Here is a 15,949-nt window from a genome sequence, read left to right as displayed (position 1 = left end):
ATACAACAAAAATATACATAAACAAACACAAAAGAGAATGAAAGCATGATTTTTTCTGTTATACGGGATCTATATTTGTGAGGGTGTACAACTGTTTCTCTAAAGATGTCTGCTTTTGTAAATCCTAAATATTTGCAACAGAATTTAGAACAACTCTAGATAAGCTAACAGCTTCAATTTCACACTTTTAACTAGATGCTTAAGAAATAGCATACTTGCAAGCAAAGAGAAATTACATTAATCCCCAAACGTACTTTGGGCTTATTCTCAACCCTAAGCTATTAAATACCTAAGCAGCAACGAAATAAAAAGTAAATCAAATCACTGGCAGTGTTTTGTGAAGCAGAAAGCCATAAAACACTTGAGTTAAAAACAGAGGCCAAATAGCAGATAAAAATTCTATTTCACATGAGAGACTTAACACAAACTGAAGGTTGTGTAAATCAAGGAGTCAAAAATACAGCTTATTATATGTAAGTTTCAAGGAGAGAATACAGACTTAAACAAACTATACATGTCTCATTAAAATCAGAATGTGCTTATTAAACCACTGCCGACTTTATGAAATAAGCCTGAGCGAATCACAGTGTTTCCGACCACTGCAGTAAAGGCAGCAGCAGGACTGTAGGCTTTTACYGCAATCTACAGCACTATGTGAAGGATGTACTGAGACTCCCTTATGAAGCAGTAAAATATTGACAGGAACAGGCCCAGAGTGCGCGCTCTCAGTTTGTTTTTCCCCTTTTGGTAACACAGGACTTGCACTGACACAGACAAGAAGCTTTGGTGCTGCATACCTCAGTACCCCTGTGAGCTTCTGTTAGGGGTATAACTACGGCCACTATTTTTTGACATGGCAGTTTCAGTGTGTGAAGAAGATACTTTGGAAATAGCACAAAAGCTTTTAAGTAACTACTTGTGTTCTAGTGTGGCTTTACTTGCAATACAATGGAGCTGTAAAAGGTACAGTAGTTAAATGCAGAATGAACGACAACTTAGTGCTTTTTCAGGCCTCCTTTCTTAGATAATAAACCCAGCACTCCAGAAAGGCAAACGACACTATTGTTCTGCTGCCTTAAGTATTAGTCAGAGATATAAATCAAATACTCTGAAAAGACCTATGACTTTCAAAAATAGAAGATAACTCAAAGATATTTATCTAGTTATCATTATGTAACATTATGTCCAAGGGAACTGCAAGACTGGTTCCAATTTCAGTTTTTAGCATTTTCTTGTTGATTCTACAAAGTTATAAGAGAAACTAAAGAGGGAAATGAAATTGAGCAGTTTTCAAACACAGGAATCTAAACTTACAGTCTCAAATCGATGTATAGGCATAAAAGCAGTATTAGTTTTGAACGCTTGTAAGGGTATGAATCTGACTCAGAAATAAGGGCACAATAACCTGAAGTGCTTTAAGCAGCAAAAAAATAAAAATAAAATAAAAACAAACTCCACCCAAGTAAAGAGCTATTTTTACTCACATACTTATGATTGCCTGTCTGTGCTTTACTGGATGGTTTAAAAATACATGTAAATACTTGTTTTTTTCTCTCCCTCTACATGCAAAAACCCCTTAACAGGTAACACTGCATACTCCAACTTGCCAGCATTGAATCTATACAATATGCATATACAACATAACCAAACAAACCTGGAGAAGATGACTTTTCTGCATTTTTATCAACTTAGAAAACAGAACTGCAAGATCACTTTCTAAAATCTGCACTGCATTACTTTGATTATCAGCAACGTAGGAAACGGTTTTAAACTGCTGTTGTTTTTCTTAATTCCCAACTACTTCTATTAGTCTTTACATGGACATAACAGCATTTTGACACTTGACATTTCAACTTATAGAATTTTTGAGATTAAAATATTTTAATGATTTGGACTCCGAATCACTTAAGTGGTCAAAAACAGTATGGAAGGTGCTTCAGACTGACTACATGATGTAATTGAAGGTCAATGGGTGGTGGTGGGGGGGGGGTTGGTTTTTAAAAACACAGTGGCACCATTGGGCAATATCAGCTTACTATAAGATGAGAGCTTTTTTAAAAAGAATTCTGCGAAGAGATTTTCTTTTTTCTTTTCTTTCTCTCTCTCTCTCTTTTTTTTTTAATATAAGCCAAGCAGCACAGAGGACAAAAGCACAGTGCAGCTCACAATTTGTGGTATGCAGTGCACCAGGTGAAAGCTTCAAGAAGGACTCATACTTTATGGGAAATTGAGAAGTATTCTCATTGAGAAAATCTACAGTGTCATTGCCATAACATTACTAGAAATTTAACATTTTCTGTTTGCTTCTTATTTAGACCTAACCATGCAAACATTCTCTCATGCTTGAATACCTTCAATTATTCACTCTATCTGCACAGAAGAGATCTTAAAAGTCAAAGGCAAAAGTTCCATATTTAGTAGTGAGTTTTGCATGAACACAGGAAAAAGCATTTACCTCACAAACCTTCACTAGCAATCTATTTAACATTTCCCTGAACTATTTGTCCTGATCTGCCTACTATGTTTTCCTTCACACAATTTATCACTGTCTGACATGTTCATCTTGAAAAGAAAACATTTCACACTAATCACAAATCAAGTTGCAAGGAAAAAAAAAATCCAAGCACTTCAGTGATCATAGTTAAATACAGACAAAGAACACATGAAGAAAAGCAGGAAGCTTGTATTTTCTGCTTTGTGACATTTCAATAAAGTACTGCCAAAGCCAATCTTTATACTAGACCAAGTGATGTGTTTCAACATCAGTAAGAGACCATATTTTATAGGTAAAGCAGCTGTGTTCTCAAAGATAAAAACACATGAGTGACAAGTACTTAAAATTCATTTTATAATAAAAGCTTGTCTCATACATAGTTGATGATACTAAAGAAAATCGTTCTTTTAAGTTCTMAACCTTGTCACACATTGCCTCCAAGCATTTTGGTTCTTCTGGCTGCCTTCTGTTGCATTTCTAGTCACAACATCACCCACAGTACTGAAAGAGTGCAAAGGCTAAAACAATCAGACGAGACRACGATTATTTCTTAAGTTTTCCACAGCAGAGCACAAGCTGTAACTCAGATATTTAACTAACACAACCACCCTTCCTATACAGAAGTCCTAGTCTCAAATAAATGCTGGATTCATCCACTCCTGCTTTCATTTATGTAGCAATTCTACAACTAAGAAAGAACATCTACTGCCAAAGCAAATATTAAGGCCAAATTCACATGACTAAATGACTTCCGATAACCTCTGTATGAGTTTTGTGGACACATCTGATGGAAAAATCAACTCCTATGGAAATTAAATCAAGTGATGTGAGATAATTTCCTCTGAGACATGCAACAACATGAATTTACAAATAACCAACACAGGAAAAAAAGCCAGAGGAACACGATTCATTCAATTCTTCTCTGTGTTGAAGGAATGACAAATGAAACAAATTAAAATAATTACCTCATGAAACACATCTGGGTTTCCAGGGTTAAACAGTGATGGTAATTTCTCTTCTAAACCGTGTACTATTTCTGGCCACACTGAATTGACTAAGAAATCATATCCGGGAACAATATTTGCTTTTTCACTGAAATAAAATTGCAATTATTCCAAGGTTATATTTCACTACTAGGCTTCTATTTGGAGGTAGTGATAACTAAAAGACAAGGACTGCATTAGAAAAAAAAATGTAATTAAGCTTTTTTATTTTTACATAGGTATGTTGATTTGCTTAAACTGTTCTTCCTTTGAAGTTTCATATCTTGCCTTTCATGAGACCTGGATCAGATATTTTTACAATTCCAAAAGTGTTCTCAAATTTTATCAGGTATTATGTATTTTGCAAGTGYGTTTTGGGAAAGAAGTAATTTTCAGGTATTAAAACTTCAAAATATGCAAATAAAAGCAGGAGTTAACAGATCCAAACTTCAAAGATACCAAGCAGGAGTAATGCGATGGAAGGAAACGAAATTCTTGCATAATTCTAAGTTGTATTTATATATGATTTTGTGCTTCCAAGCAAAAGACTAAAAATTACCTTGACTGTGAAAATTTGTAAATTGAAAACAGAAAAGACACAAGCACCTAAGTCCAGTTTAGTGCACCACAGCACAAACTAGAATCATTCTATTATCAAGAAGATTAAAATTTTTTGAGGGATTAAAAGAATTGAAATGTTAGTAAAATTYAGAGTCACTAAAAGCTTAGCAATGGATGACTCATTATAGAAACAGTTCTGCAGTCCCTAGGGGCTATATCCATAGTTCTGCTAATTACAGCAGTCTACCAAATTAACTAGCCTGTAGACAGATGAATAAGTGGATACAACTGAGTAGACCTGAATTATGTAAACTTCAAAACAGGCAATTTAATTGCAAAAGGAATAAGCACTTTGAGCAGATAGTGGAAGCACTATACAAATCAATTAAACATGAAGCTGCAGTACCTGCAGTAAGCCAGTCAAACCTCTGGGGACCACCTCCACTTTTTTCCTTTTTTTTTCTTTTTTTTAAATTTAATGTATGTTGACAACCCAGTAGATTTTCAACTTATTTTCCAATAGCTTTCTTATGCCCTCCTCCGTGGATGAAGTGTACAGTCACATTTCCTTGACTCAGATTTACTACTGAAATACAGGATTCTTTCTTTCATTCCTCTCAAGTTGTGGGCCTCAGCATCAAGCAAATCCGTTCACTGTTTTGTTTTTAAAATTATGGACATGAGAAATCAACCTTGACTACAAATAATCAGGAAAGGCCTGACTTTTCACCTCAAGATAGRTAATATCTGTGTACGGGAGATAATTTTGCAAGTCATTTCCTAAGTATATGRTATTTACCATAACTTTTAACTGCAACTAAAAGAAGCCCCAAGATATTTACCTTGAAATAGCTCCCCCTGTTACTTCACGTAAGAGACGGCAATGATGCGGAACAAACTCCAATAGTTTATTGTACATAGCCTGAAGGCCATTAGGATGTGATTGAACATACTGTTCCACAATCACCTGCCAGGAAGAATTGAATGTTAATTGCAGAAAAGTGAATATGAAATATAGTAATGTAAGATTCAGTCTACACACTAAAAACTCCTAATACTATAATCACAAATACAGCAATACTCAGTATATTACTTTTCTGTATCATAGCTTCCAAACTATAGTACARAAATCAAGCTTGCTGTCTTTAATCATTATTTTCCTTCGTGCAGCACTAACCAGCATCACCGGCCACAAGAATGGGAATGAGCTTTTTCCTGCCCCCTTCCCACAGGGTACATCACTATCATATGAAACAGTCTGTAAAGGTAAACAGGTGACGGGCATTACCCAGTCCAATCCAACGTCAAAATGAAGTCAAAAGCTTCCTTAAATTTTGAGTTAGTTGGTCCGATCCAAAATGCAGATAAACAGGCCAAGAATCTTCTGTGGAGGCTAAAACTTTCATGCAGCTAGCAATGCATTTTGACAGGACAGGACTGCAAGCCCCATGAAAAAGAGAGGGACTCCGCCACAAACAGAATTTAGAAGTAGATGGACAATACTGGAAAAGGACAATTTCTTGGTATTTTTCATCTGTTTGAACATTTTTGCCCTTAGCTACATAAAAAAGCAGAATGGTGTAGAGGCGGGAACAAATAGGTACTGGAGAAATCAAGATGAGAGGAAGACCCACTCCCCGCTGTAACAGCTGCTGCAGTATTAACAAGCACCCAAAGGAAGTCTGTTCTTAAGGAGGCTGGCGACAGTTCTATTCCCTCTCCCATCTAAAAGGCGGAAGCTGCCTTTGCTTTGTAAATGTGCGCACATACAAAGCAAAGGGCTCTACCAGCCCTGGTGGAGGCCAGGAGTCACGATCTGAACCGGACAGAATTTTCAACACACTGCAACATTTAGTGCCAATCCCCTCTTATAGAGTTAAAAAAAAAAAGTCTTGATATTATGGTAATATCACTTCAGGATATTCAGTAAAACCATAACAAACTTGTTTTACRTAGTTATTTCAAACAGCATCAAATTTCTTAAAAATGCTTATTTATTTTTTCCACTAGAAGCTTGAAACTTGATTTACCATGACATAATTATAAGTTCTTAAAAATATTCTATGGCAACTGCAGCCAATGCAGACCAGGAAAACCGAGCCACACTGACTTGCTGACTGCTCTGTTACTGTGGCAGGTTAACTGACAACCARTTAATTGAGGAATCTTTTTTTCTTTTTTGGAAGGAAGGGGGTATTGGGTAGAAAAATAGGGCTGAGAAAAGATACTCTTGTACCTAGGGTAGAGAAAAAACTCTGACAAAATATTACACACAACTATAGAACCTGCATTGGTAGTTAAAAGTTTTTCCACTACATTGGCAATTCTAGCGCATCTCACAGGATTACATTATCATCAACTATAACAAGAAGAAAAGTAGCTTACCAATGGTTCAGGTCAGAAGAAGTGCCAAGAACAAGCAAGGCTACAAGAAGGCTGGGAACCATTTTATACATAGCAGTATAGCAAAATTTGCAGTCCATAGATTAGCAGAAAGTCCCCTCGTTTCAGAAAACTCAATCAATACTTCGCGATTAACCTAACTTGAAACTAGTGGCCTACTAGAATGAGTTTCTTATGAATTGACTCTGGCCATCTGACATACTTTTCCGCATCCATAGAACTGCAAATGCTTCTCAAACACACACTGGTTCCTCCTCCTGCAAATGTCCTGGTACAGCTTGGAACAGCAGAAACTCCTTTCTTCATATGATGGGAAGAACAGGACATTGCACTATGCACTATTTTCTCTGCATCTGGCTAGTACAGATTCAGATAGAAAGGCACATCCCAAATCTGATCCAATTCCCATTGACATGCACCAGTCCAGAGTAAACTATTTTATTTTAGTCACATCCTGCATCAGTTAATTTTTTTCCCTTCCTCCAAAGAAATATATGATGTAGGTGACAATAATCCTAACTGGATATAACCAGAACTGRTAGCAGACACATACAGAATTTCTCACATACAGAATTTTCTTTGTCCTGTCAAAATRCATTGCTAGCTGTATGAAAGTTTTAGCCTCCACAGAAGATTCATGGCCAGTTTATTTGCATTTTGATTCGGACCAACTAACTCAAAATTTAAGGAAATCTCTGACTTCATTTTGAGGTTGGATTGGACTGGGTAATGCCAGTCATCTGTTTACCTTTACAGACTGGAACAGTGATGTTTCTGGAGAAACTATTCTCCAACCAYAGGTGGAGAATAGGAGAAATAAACATGTCTCCAAGTCAAATTTCCCAGTATCTTTGATTTTATCTTACCTCGTCTACATAAGGTTTTACAAGTACTTGACCAACCAATGCCTCTGCATCTCGTGTTTTGTCAATAGTTGCGTAAGTGCGAAGACAGTGCCGAATTATATCAACATTTGAAGTCTGCAGACCTTCCAAGAGCAGCCCTTCCAGAGACTGCTGCAACATAGCTGTTATTCCAGCAATACGCTAGGAAGAAAAATAAGATGTAGTTAAAAAAAGAAAAAAAAAGAAAATAGCCCCATGCACATACACAGCATTGCCATCACTAYTGAAGTAAGTTCTTTTGGAAATAATTTCAGGTTTCAATTTTCAACTGAAAGGTACACAAGTTGTTATAACTGTCACTACTAAGTTAACGTTAAAACAAGCTAATGGGGTTGCAGGTATCATTCAACATAGTATTTATTATAAGAAGTTAAATAAAAAATGCAATTATTTTCCTCTCTATGTTGAAAGTTATCTGGTAACTTACAGTCACATTTAAACTGAAAAAATAGGTCATCAATTGTTCCCTGCTCACCACTCTCTATGTTAAGAAACAAAAACTTTTTAGTAGCTTACCAGAAATAACAACTATAGCATTTATCTCTCATGGTCAAAGACTAAAGTAACAGCGTGTTCCCAGCCCTACTTGTCACATTAATGCAAATAAAGACATTGGCAAAAAGTGACATGCCATTAGATTGCTTCTGGTTTCTGCCAAACAGTTGCTTCTGTCAACAAATACACTGGTTTGCTAACCATTTTTCCTGATCTCCTGCAACATCTCCTCCACTAAATCCAATTCACTGCTACACTACCTACAGATACACTCCTGGCCTTTGACACTCCATTAAAATTTTGTATTTGAAGCAAGTTCAGCATCACACATTAGTTTAGTTACAGTTGAGCTACCAGTTTAATCAGTCAAATCTTGCCTTGTCTTTTTGTATACTGCATTATGTTTATCTATCCTAAAGTAATTTRTTTCTTTTTTCTTTTAAATCATCACAGACTCCATTCTGAACATCTGAAGCCAGTAACTCAATTACTTACTCGTCATGAAAATTATGATTTAATGATCCTTAGCAGCAACAAGTACAGGACAGAAGTCCTGTTGAGTGTCACTGAGGAAGTAACATAGTGGGGAAACACTGGTCCTCCCACCATAAGTATTACTCTTTTGCTCACATGTAGTCCTGTTACCATCCATGCTTGACAGATCAGTGGTCAGGACAGTCTTGTGAACTGTCTATAAATCAAAATGGTACTGTCAATGTCTTCAATTTAAACAAATTTAGATGGTCAACAGTCATATGCACACAAGGAAAAACTGGAACGATGAAGTACCTCACTATGGATGAGGGATGACAGCTTTCATGCTAATCAGTTTAAAGTATTACCCCATCTCTACTTCACAATATTGATACTGGCTACCTTTAAGCACTAGTCTTCCCTAGTTCTGATTCATCTTTCACAGTAGACAGTTATTAAAAAGAGATGAGCCTCTTGACTTGGATACCAAGAGTTAGGCAGCAAATATCACCAAATGACAAACTTGAATAAATTCAAATTAGTCACTTGGTAGGCTCACTCCCTTATTTATTTTCTGTTCTGTACAYGGCAGCTACAAAAACACGACAGAAACCTCTAGAACCAGGCCTCACCAGTAATAATGCAAGATATATCAGGCTGACAAAAATACATCTGTTCTATCTCCTACTCCTATCCTAATTCAGTTATCCTAACAAAGTTAGAAAACAAAGCATAAACATTCAGAGGAAATAACRCTTCTAGTCAAATGACAAAAAACCTTCTTGAAACTCATTTTCCTCATAACRTAATTAAATAAAACTCTGTGGAAAYAGACATTTGTCTGCTAATTATACTGGTTTTCCTTGATCTCATGAGCATTAAGGTGACTATTATGCAATACTTACTGGTCTCACTTTGTCCAAAAGAGGCATTCCTTTGCTTTGTACTGCATGAAATTGTAGTTGATTAAACTCTGTGGCAATTCTCTCTAAAACTTGTCCAGTTAAAAGTGGGCTGGAACAGAGATGATGCATGCAAATTGAGAATACACAGTAAGATCCTTTCAAATCAACTCCCTTTTACTTGAAACAGACAGAAAATGCTCTCCCCAAATTTTTGTGGTTTAGTCTAAATATTTGATATTCTATTCAGAAAGGTACTATTGCAGTCATACAATAATAATATGTTTCTTCCAGATTACATGGCTGCAACTGCATTGTATCAAGATAGATATGAAATGCACACAGCAGAAGCTGTAAGTTCTGGCCTCAGCAGCATAGGGCACCATTTTCTAAGAGATGGAGTTMCTTATTGTCATATGAAAAGCCAGTTTTAGAAAGTTGAGCAACTGTGGTAAGACCTTTTCACCATCCAGATTTCTGTCGTATTTCCMTTCCGTGTCATGTGGGAAAAATTAATGACAGCCACCTCTAGAGAAAGTCCTACCCTTCTCACTTCTATATAGTGCCAATAATTACCCTGAATTTTGAGCTACTCAAGTACAGTCTTGCTTCCAAACTTAACTTTGTGAAGTGCCTCACTCTGCCTAAAATGTTTTGCATAGGCTTTGTCCCTCTAGATATTCATCTATCCTTTTGCTTACCTCCTCAGTTCATTACTATGTGGTCCAGTATAGAGAAGTAAAGAGCACCAGAGACAACTTCACATTAAAATGAGTACATGAAATCATCTTTTTCCYCTCTCATAAGCTGCACTTTATTTGTATCCAGGTGAACAATTTGAAGCACATAATTAATGTATCAGTTCCAAAAGCAGCAGACACAAATCTTCCATTCCTCCCCAAAGGCAGAGGGAAGAGATACTTTCCACAAAGTTCTTAAAACAACACTTGGAGCCTGACTAGCGTTTGTCACAAATTTTTCTTCTGCCAGAAGTACTGCCTGTGTGGCCTGTCTGCCTTGGACTATTCTTGCATCAGTCCTTTCATTTATATATAAGCAGAGAAAACAAGAAGAGCTATTTCACATTTTAATTCCAACAACATTGGAATAAACTGTGGATCTGCAGGACCATAGGAAGTACACCATACTTGACAAAATTAGTGACYTTGATAGAGGCAGGAAAAAGATCACTGCAAGCTAACTTCAAAAAGTGCACATTATCACTGAGTGCACCTCAAATAATTTAGAACTTTGGAGGTTGTGAGTTCTGTGAATAACCAGCTTGCAGAAGATTAAATCTGAGAAAAGTATTAAACTGATTCCATCAGTTACCATTTAAAGACGAAACCTAATGTTGGTACATTCCACTACAACAATACTACAAAATTAACTTAATTTTATCAGTTACCAAGAAAATTGACTTTTTTAAAAAATTACCTGTTTCCCTCTAATAAGGAGAATTCTTTAGTGCTTTGGGAATGTAGAATTTTCTCAATTTTCTCAACTGACTGAATAACATGAATAAGTCTCAGGACACACATCTGTAATTAAAGAAAGATATTTTAATGTCTGACCTCAATCTCAGTTTATATTACCTGATAACTCTGATGGGTTTTTTGGTTAACTTCTATTTTGCTGGCGTAAGTCTGTCACTCCAACTTGAATCGTGTCTCAGTTAAAGCATTGTTCATTTAGGTCCCTAAAAGCCCACAAACGACGTTTGTCATGGTTGGAGAACAGCCTTTTTTATCCYGAAGTTATTCCAAGTTATGCAGAAAGACTAACGCTAGGTCCCCTCTGCACCCAATCTAAACTTTTATCTCAACTACATTCACAAGGTGCAAGTTTACATAGCACCACAAGTTGGAAGAAAAGAGAAAATAAAATTTAAAAACCTACATGTTTTTGGTCAGTAAAAGAAAATACAGATTTACAGTTAGACACTCTAAGTAAGTCCGCCACTCAAAACTTCAATAACTATTTTTACAAGTGCAAAATCCCTGCACAGAATGCATCTAGACGACTTAGAATTTTTTAAAATTTCTTTTTTACTGGTTTAATGGCAAAACCATAAGTCATTCTAACAGCACCTTTTCAAGGCAATCATTAGTCTGCTGTACCTTTTTCCTTCTAATATCTTCTTGTTTAGACATCCGATCATCTACTGCTTGAATTCCTTCACTGACACATGACTTAAGACTCTGTAAGAGAGAAATTCAGTATGAAAAGCTGGCTTCCCATTCTGGAGAAGAGTTTTAAAAACCTTAACACAAAATCTAAGCTCTAATTTTAAAGATATAAAACATTTACCAGTCCTCACACACTGCCATTTTTCTACTTAATTATTTCTCCCTCCAAAACAAAATCAAAGACAGACCAATAAGAAGAAATAAAGAGACAGTACATCAGCTTCCCTCAAAGTGAACAGATCAGAAACAAGACAAAATAACCAAAAGAATAACCTGTTCCCAAAGTACTGCCACCACAAGTATCATTATTTCAGTCAAAATTGTTATTTTAGTTACTTACAGAGAACAAACCGTACATTTACCTTTCACACAAGACTAGGMAATGAACATACATGATTTTAGGTCTTGAAACTAAAGTCATAAATCAGATCTAGAGTAGCACTTCTCACACAGTAAAATAGGTGCATACAGTACAGAAATATTTGTTTTAAACATCAAAGTGGAGACATTTTGAAGGAATATTTATGCAACAAACACCACTTTTAACCAGCTGCAAAGATCATCAAGAATTGCCCTTCACTGTGCCTTTCAAGCCACTGTGGAATAAGAAAGGAATAGAATAAGAAAGGTCTTCAAGGAGATGATTTAATGGTTAAACCACATGACTGAGCAAAAAGTGTGTGTTGTATCTGGTTTATTTAATACCATCTTTAAGTTACTCAAGTATTAAAATAGTTCTAATATTTCACTATAGACTCATCTTGCAAGGGTCCATTCATGTACATACTAAAGGAATTCTTTAACTCTTTATTGGAAGGCACTACAGAGAATGTGAGTTTACTGCTACTATATCTGCTTGAAAGCACAATACTTCTCATTACCTTCTTTAAGAGTTTAATTTTCAAAGAAAAATTCCTTAAAACAATTATTAACATGAATAAAGAAGGTATCTGTATCATACAGAAGTGATCTGAAGTTTACCAAACTGTCTATAATGATCATTTTAAACATACCATAACTTCTTCTCTTAACTGTCCCAAGGGTACTGAAAGCTGATTAAGAGCCTTGTCCATGCCAACCTAAAGAAATTACCATTTAAAAAAAAAAGTTCACACGTGAATTACTGACAGAGCCTATCATTTTACAGATACTGAAAAAGAACTAAGGTAAGAAATCCCCCTTTATACAGTCTTCAATTTTACATACAAAGCAAAAATATGTTCTTTTAATGCCTTAAATGGAAGCATGAGGAAACCAGACTGTTTGTCACACAAAGCCAAAGATGAAAGAAAATCTAGATCCATGAACTTTATCTTCCAACAAAAAATGATAAACTTCAGTCTTTGGCCCTGTATAATGTGATAAATTGGAGTGAAAGAGTAGCAGATACAGTGGACAAGTCATGTTCACCTGAAAATGAATTACAATTCTCAGTTGAGTGAGTCAATTTTTTTTAAAAAAACTTACTAGAGTATACATTCTTTTAAGATTCCTAAACAAATCCCTTGCAACAGGCATATTTCTATCTTTGCCATTCAATTTTAATGATTTATTCAAGTTTTATAATTATCACCAGTTGAAAAAGAGTGTTTGCCTTTAACCTACCTTCAAAATGAATTTAATCTTCTTAAGATGAAAAGCATCCATTTAAAATTTATTATGGGACAACAGCAGCTTTGCACAAAAGCCAAGCTCTTCAGGTATGGTCTCTCAGTTTCTCTCAGTGCAAGGTACTGGAGTTTAAAACATTTTAAAATCTAACAATGCCAATATAAATGTCATGTACTTTTTATATGGAAAACAAAAATCACATCGAAACACATGAAGTTTGAACTACTCAGTACAATTCAAGAACACTTACTAGATTTGTTGAGAGATTAACAAAGTCAGCATAATCCTTATTTATGAGTTCTACCATGGCAGTTTTAAGGAGTTTATAATAGAGCTCCAGATCCTCTCTGAGCTCTTCCAACTGCACACGTTTCCTGCAGTCAGATACAAAGTGGTCAACATCGAAATCAGGCTGAAAATAAAACAGGAAAGAAAGAAGGATGCAAATAAAAAAAAAAGTTCAAACAAAGAACACACATGCCCCCTCCCGTTCGGAATAAAGTGTTCCATATGTAAGTAAACTGATCAGTTAACTTGAAGTCCAAGACCAATAAAACACGTAAATCCTATTAGCTTCCTAGTCCAGCAAGAATACCATTTGCCAGTTTATACTGTATTACATTAATAGGAACAAACGCCAGTTTTCCTGCAAGGTGCAAAATGCCTACTATGAGACCTCAGTGAGATTTTAGAGTATTACGCATTTTCCCAGGTCTAACCTATCTTGCTTGCAGAAGATTTACTTCTGATAATATGAAGATTACTTTTCAATGACTACTGAGGTTGAATGTAGGTTTTTAAATGCTCTGTACAGTATAAGCTTGAGGAAGACCCTTGTGTACTCTTTCCCAACAGTAAGCATTTTACCACCTCTAACAGAAAATACAGATCCCTCACAGTTTTAAGGTAGAAATGAAAGCTTCCTTTTTTTTCTTAAGCAATACTATCAAATCTTCCTAATTAAAATCTAGTCTGTTATACATGAAAGGCATCATTGCAACAACAAAGAATTCACATTTAACAGGGCTATAAATACAGTTATTCAAGACTTGTATAGAAAATGCTTGGTAGAGAGGTCCCTTAAGCTGAATAAGCATTTTGTTAATTAATATAGTCAAACTTTGATATCAGAGTGCAAAGTTGGTACTACTGAGGATTCTAGTTTGGTGTTTCATTAAAAAGACTTCAAAAAACAAATGTATGTTTACCATAGGTGTTGAATATCTGTTAAAAATCTGTGCTGCACATAAAGATTACCAAATCTTTAAATCCATTTTTACTCATGGTCTCAATTTAAATCAGAAGTTATACTTGTGCAAGAAGTACAACTTTATTATCGGTGGCACACTTTTTGCCAGAAAGACAGGTAACACAACTGCAGACCTCTTCTAGTAAAACAGAAGCTGCACAAAACAAAATAAAAACAAAACAATAAAAACAGAAATCTACTGCTTTTGCATCCTTGGCAGGTGAAGGCATAGTGAGGGCATACTTAAAGCTTTGTTTCTTTCAAATTAAATGGAAACTATGCCTCACCTTTGTTCAAATAATATCAATGTGGACACAGGAAACCACGGCAAGAACATAAAAAAAACCCACTGCCATAAACAGTGATTTATCAAAGGAGTCATATTTTAGAGACTCCTATGACTCTCAGCACATCTTCTGTTAGAAGGAAAAGAACAACAAACAACACCTTTCAGCAAACAGCCTGCTAATCACCTACCAGTCAAGACTGCAGCTCTGCAGCAGCTTCACCATACAAACTACCTTCAAATATCTCTTGTAATACTCAAGAGCTTCCAGACTGTCAGACTCCTGCAACTCTTAAAGACTCCTGAACCAGCTGCTTCCAGTCTGCAGTGCTTTAAAACTTCCTACTAGAGGCACGGCCAGCACTCATCCAGCTGGTGCTTCCAGCTTTTGCTTTCATAGAGCATGGGTCAGGTTTTCAGGACAGTCTACCACGAATGCTGCCACAGCTTTCAGACTAAAACACCAGTGGGACCACGGGCTCCAGCCACTGATGAATGACAGGGTAGTGTGCATAGCTTCGGACTGCAGCACCAAGCACACAGTCCTGATTCACCATGCCCCAGGAACCTGAAATTCTACATTTCTGTCATCTCTATGGACAACTACAGTGAAACTACACAACTTTTCACCTGAAACACTGAAAAGGGTACAAAGTGCCTCACTTCTCTTGCTCAAATAGAGGGATTAGTCCTAATAACTTGCAGTTATTTTAACTTGTAAAGACTCAGTCTTTTATGTTTATTTAAACAAAAATTAAAGTTTCAAACATCAACGTCTCCTGCTACAACAAAAGGAACAGAGCAGAACACAGGGCTGCACCTTCTCAAATTTATTTGTCGGAATTCAGTGGTGGTCAAGGATTTGTAGTTTCCCGGGACAACTACAAGGAAACACTCTTCAAAGAGAACAGATTAAAAAACACCAGCCCGTATTTCACAATTCTAACACAGGCTTCTGCCACCAGCTTTTTTTTTTTTTTAACGAGTATTTTACAAAAATCCATTACTCGAAGTCTATAAGAAAAAATTACGTGTTAGGAGAACCCTAGCAAAGCCATCGCGGAGCAGCAACCCAAAGCACAGACGAATCCCTCGGGATCTTGTCTGTATTTCAGGCACAGGCTTCTTAAAAAAATAATAACAACCACTCGGGGACCGGCTGCAGAATCCCGGCTGCGGCGGGARGGCCAAGGGCCCGGCCCCGCTGTACCCCTCCCCGGGGAAGGCCCCGGGGCCCGCGGCGCCCCCCGCAGCCCGGCCGCCCCCCGCCCACCTTCATGAACTCGTCCTTGTCAAAGCAGAGGTTCTCGGGGCCCCGCGGCAGGTTCATCTTCTTCCCCTCCATGCCGGGCCCCGCGGACGGGCGCGGCGCGGCGCCGCTCGCCAGCGCCAGCGCC

At 36.7% G+C, this 15,949-nt stretch overlaps 1 protein-coding gene across 2 annotated transcripts in view; it reads right to left on the bottom strand.

Annotated features, from left to right (window-relative positions):
• The window catches only part of COG2 (component of oligomeric golgi complex 2), a 34,913-nt gene extending 18,970 nt beyond the window's left edge, over nt 1–15,943 (bottom strand). Inside the window, exons 1-9 of one of the 2 annotated variants that reach the window (XM_085315495.1) lie at nt 15,826–15,943; nt 13,268–13,429; nt 12,420–12,485; nt 11,338–11,418; nt 10,655–10,758; nt 9,221–9,329; nt 7,308–7,487; nt 4,881–5,005; nt 3,460–3,586 (exon numbers count right to left, since the gene is read on the bottom strand). In XM_085315495.1, the coding sequence (XP_085171621.1) occupies nt 3,460–3,586; nt 4,881–5,005; nt 7,308–7,487; nt 9,221–9,329; nt 10,655–10,758; nt 11,338–11,418; nt 12,420–12,485; nt 13,268–13,429; nt 15,826–15,897 (1,026 nt within the window). In that variant the 5' untranslated portion in view covers nt 15,898–15,943. The remainder of the gene's footprint in view (nt 1–3,459; nt 3,587–4,880; nt 5,006–7,307; nt 7,488–9,220; nt 9,330–10,654; nt 10,759–11,337; nt 11,419–12,419; nt 12,486–13,267; nt 13,430–15,825) is intronic. The other variant, XM_085315496.1, reaches the window with a different exon arrangement.
• Between the last annotated feature and the right edge of the window lie 6 nt (nt 15,944–15,949).

Source organism: Rhea americana, unplaced genomic scaffold (genome assembly GCF_003343005.1).
Source record: "Rhea americana isolate MKP2758 unplaced genomic scaffold, rheAme1 scaffold_43, whole genome shotgun sequence".
NCBI classification, from domain to species: Eukaryota; Metazoa; Chordata; class Aves; order Rheiformes; family Rheidae; genus Rhea; species Rhea americana.
The sequence above is the reverse complement of the archived record's forward strand: the minus strand, read 5'-3'. Positions and strand labels throughout refer to the sequence as shown.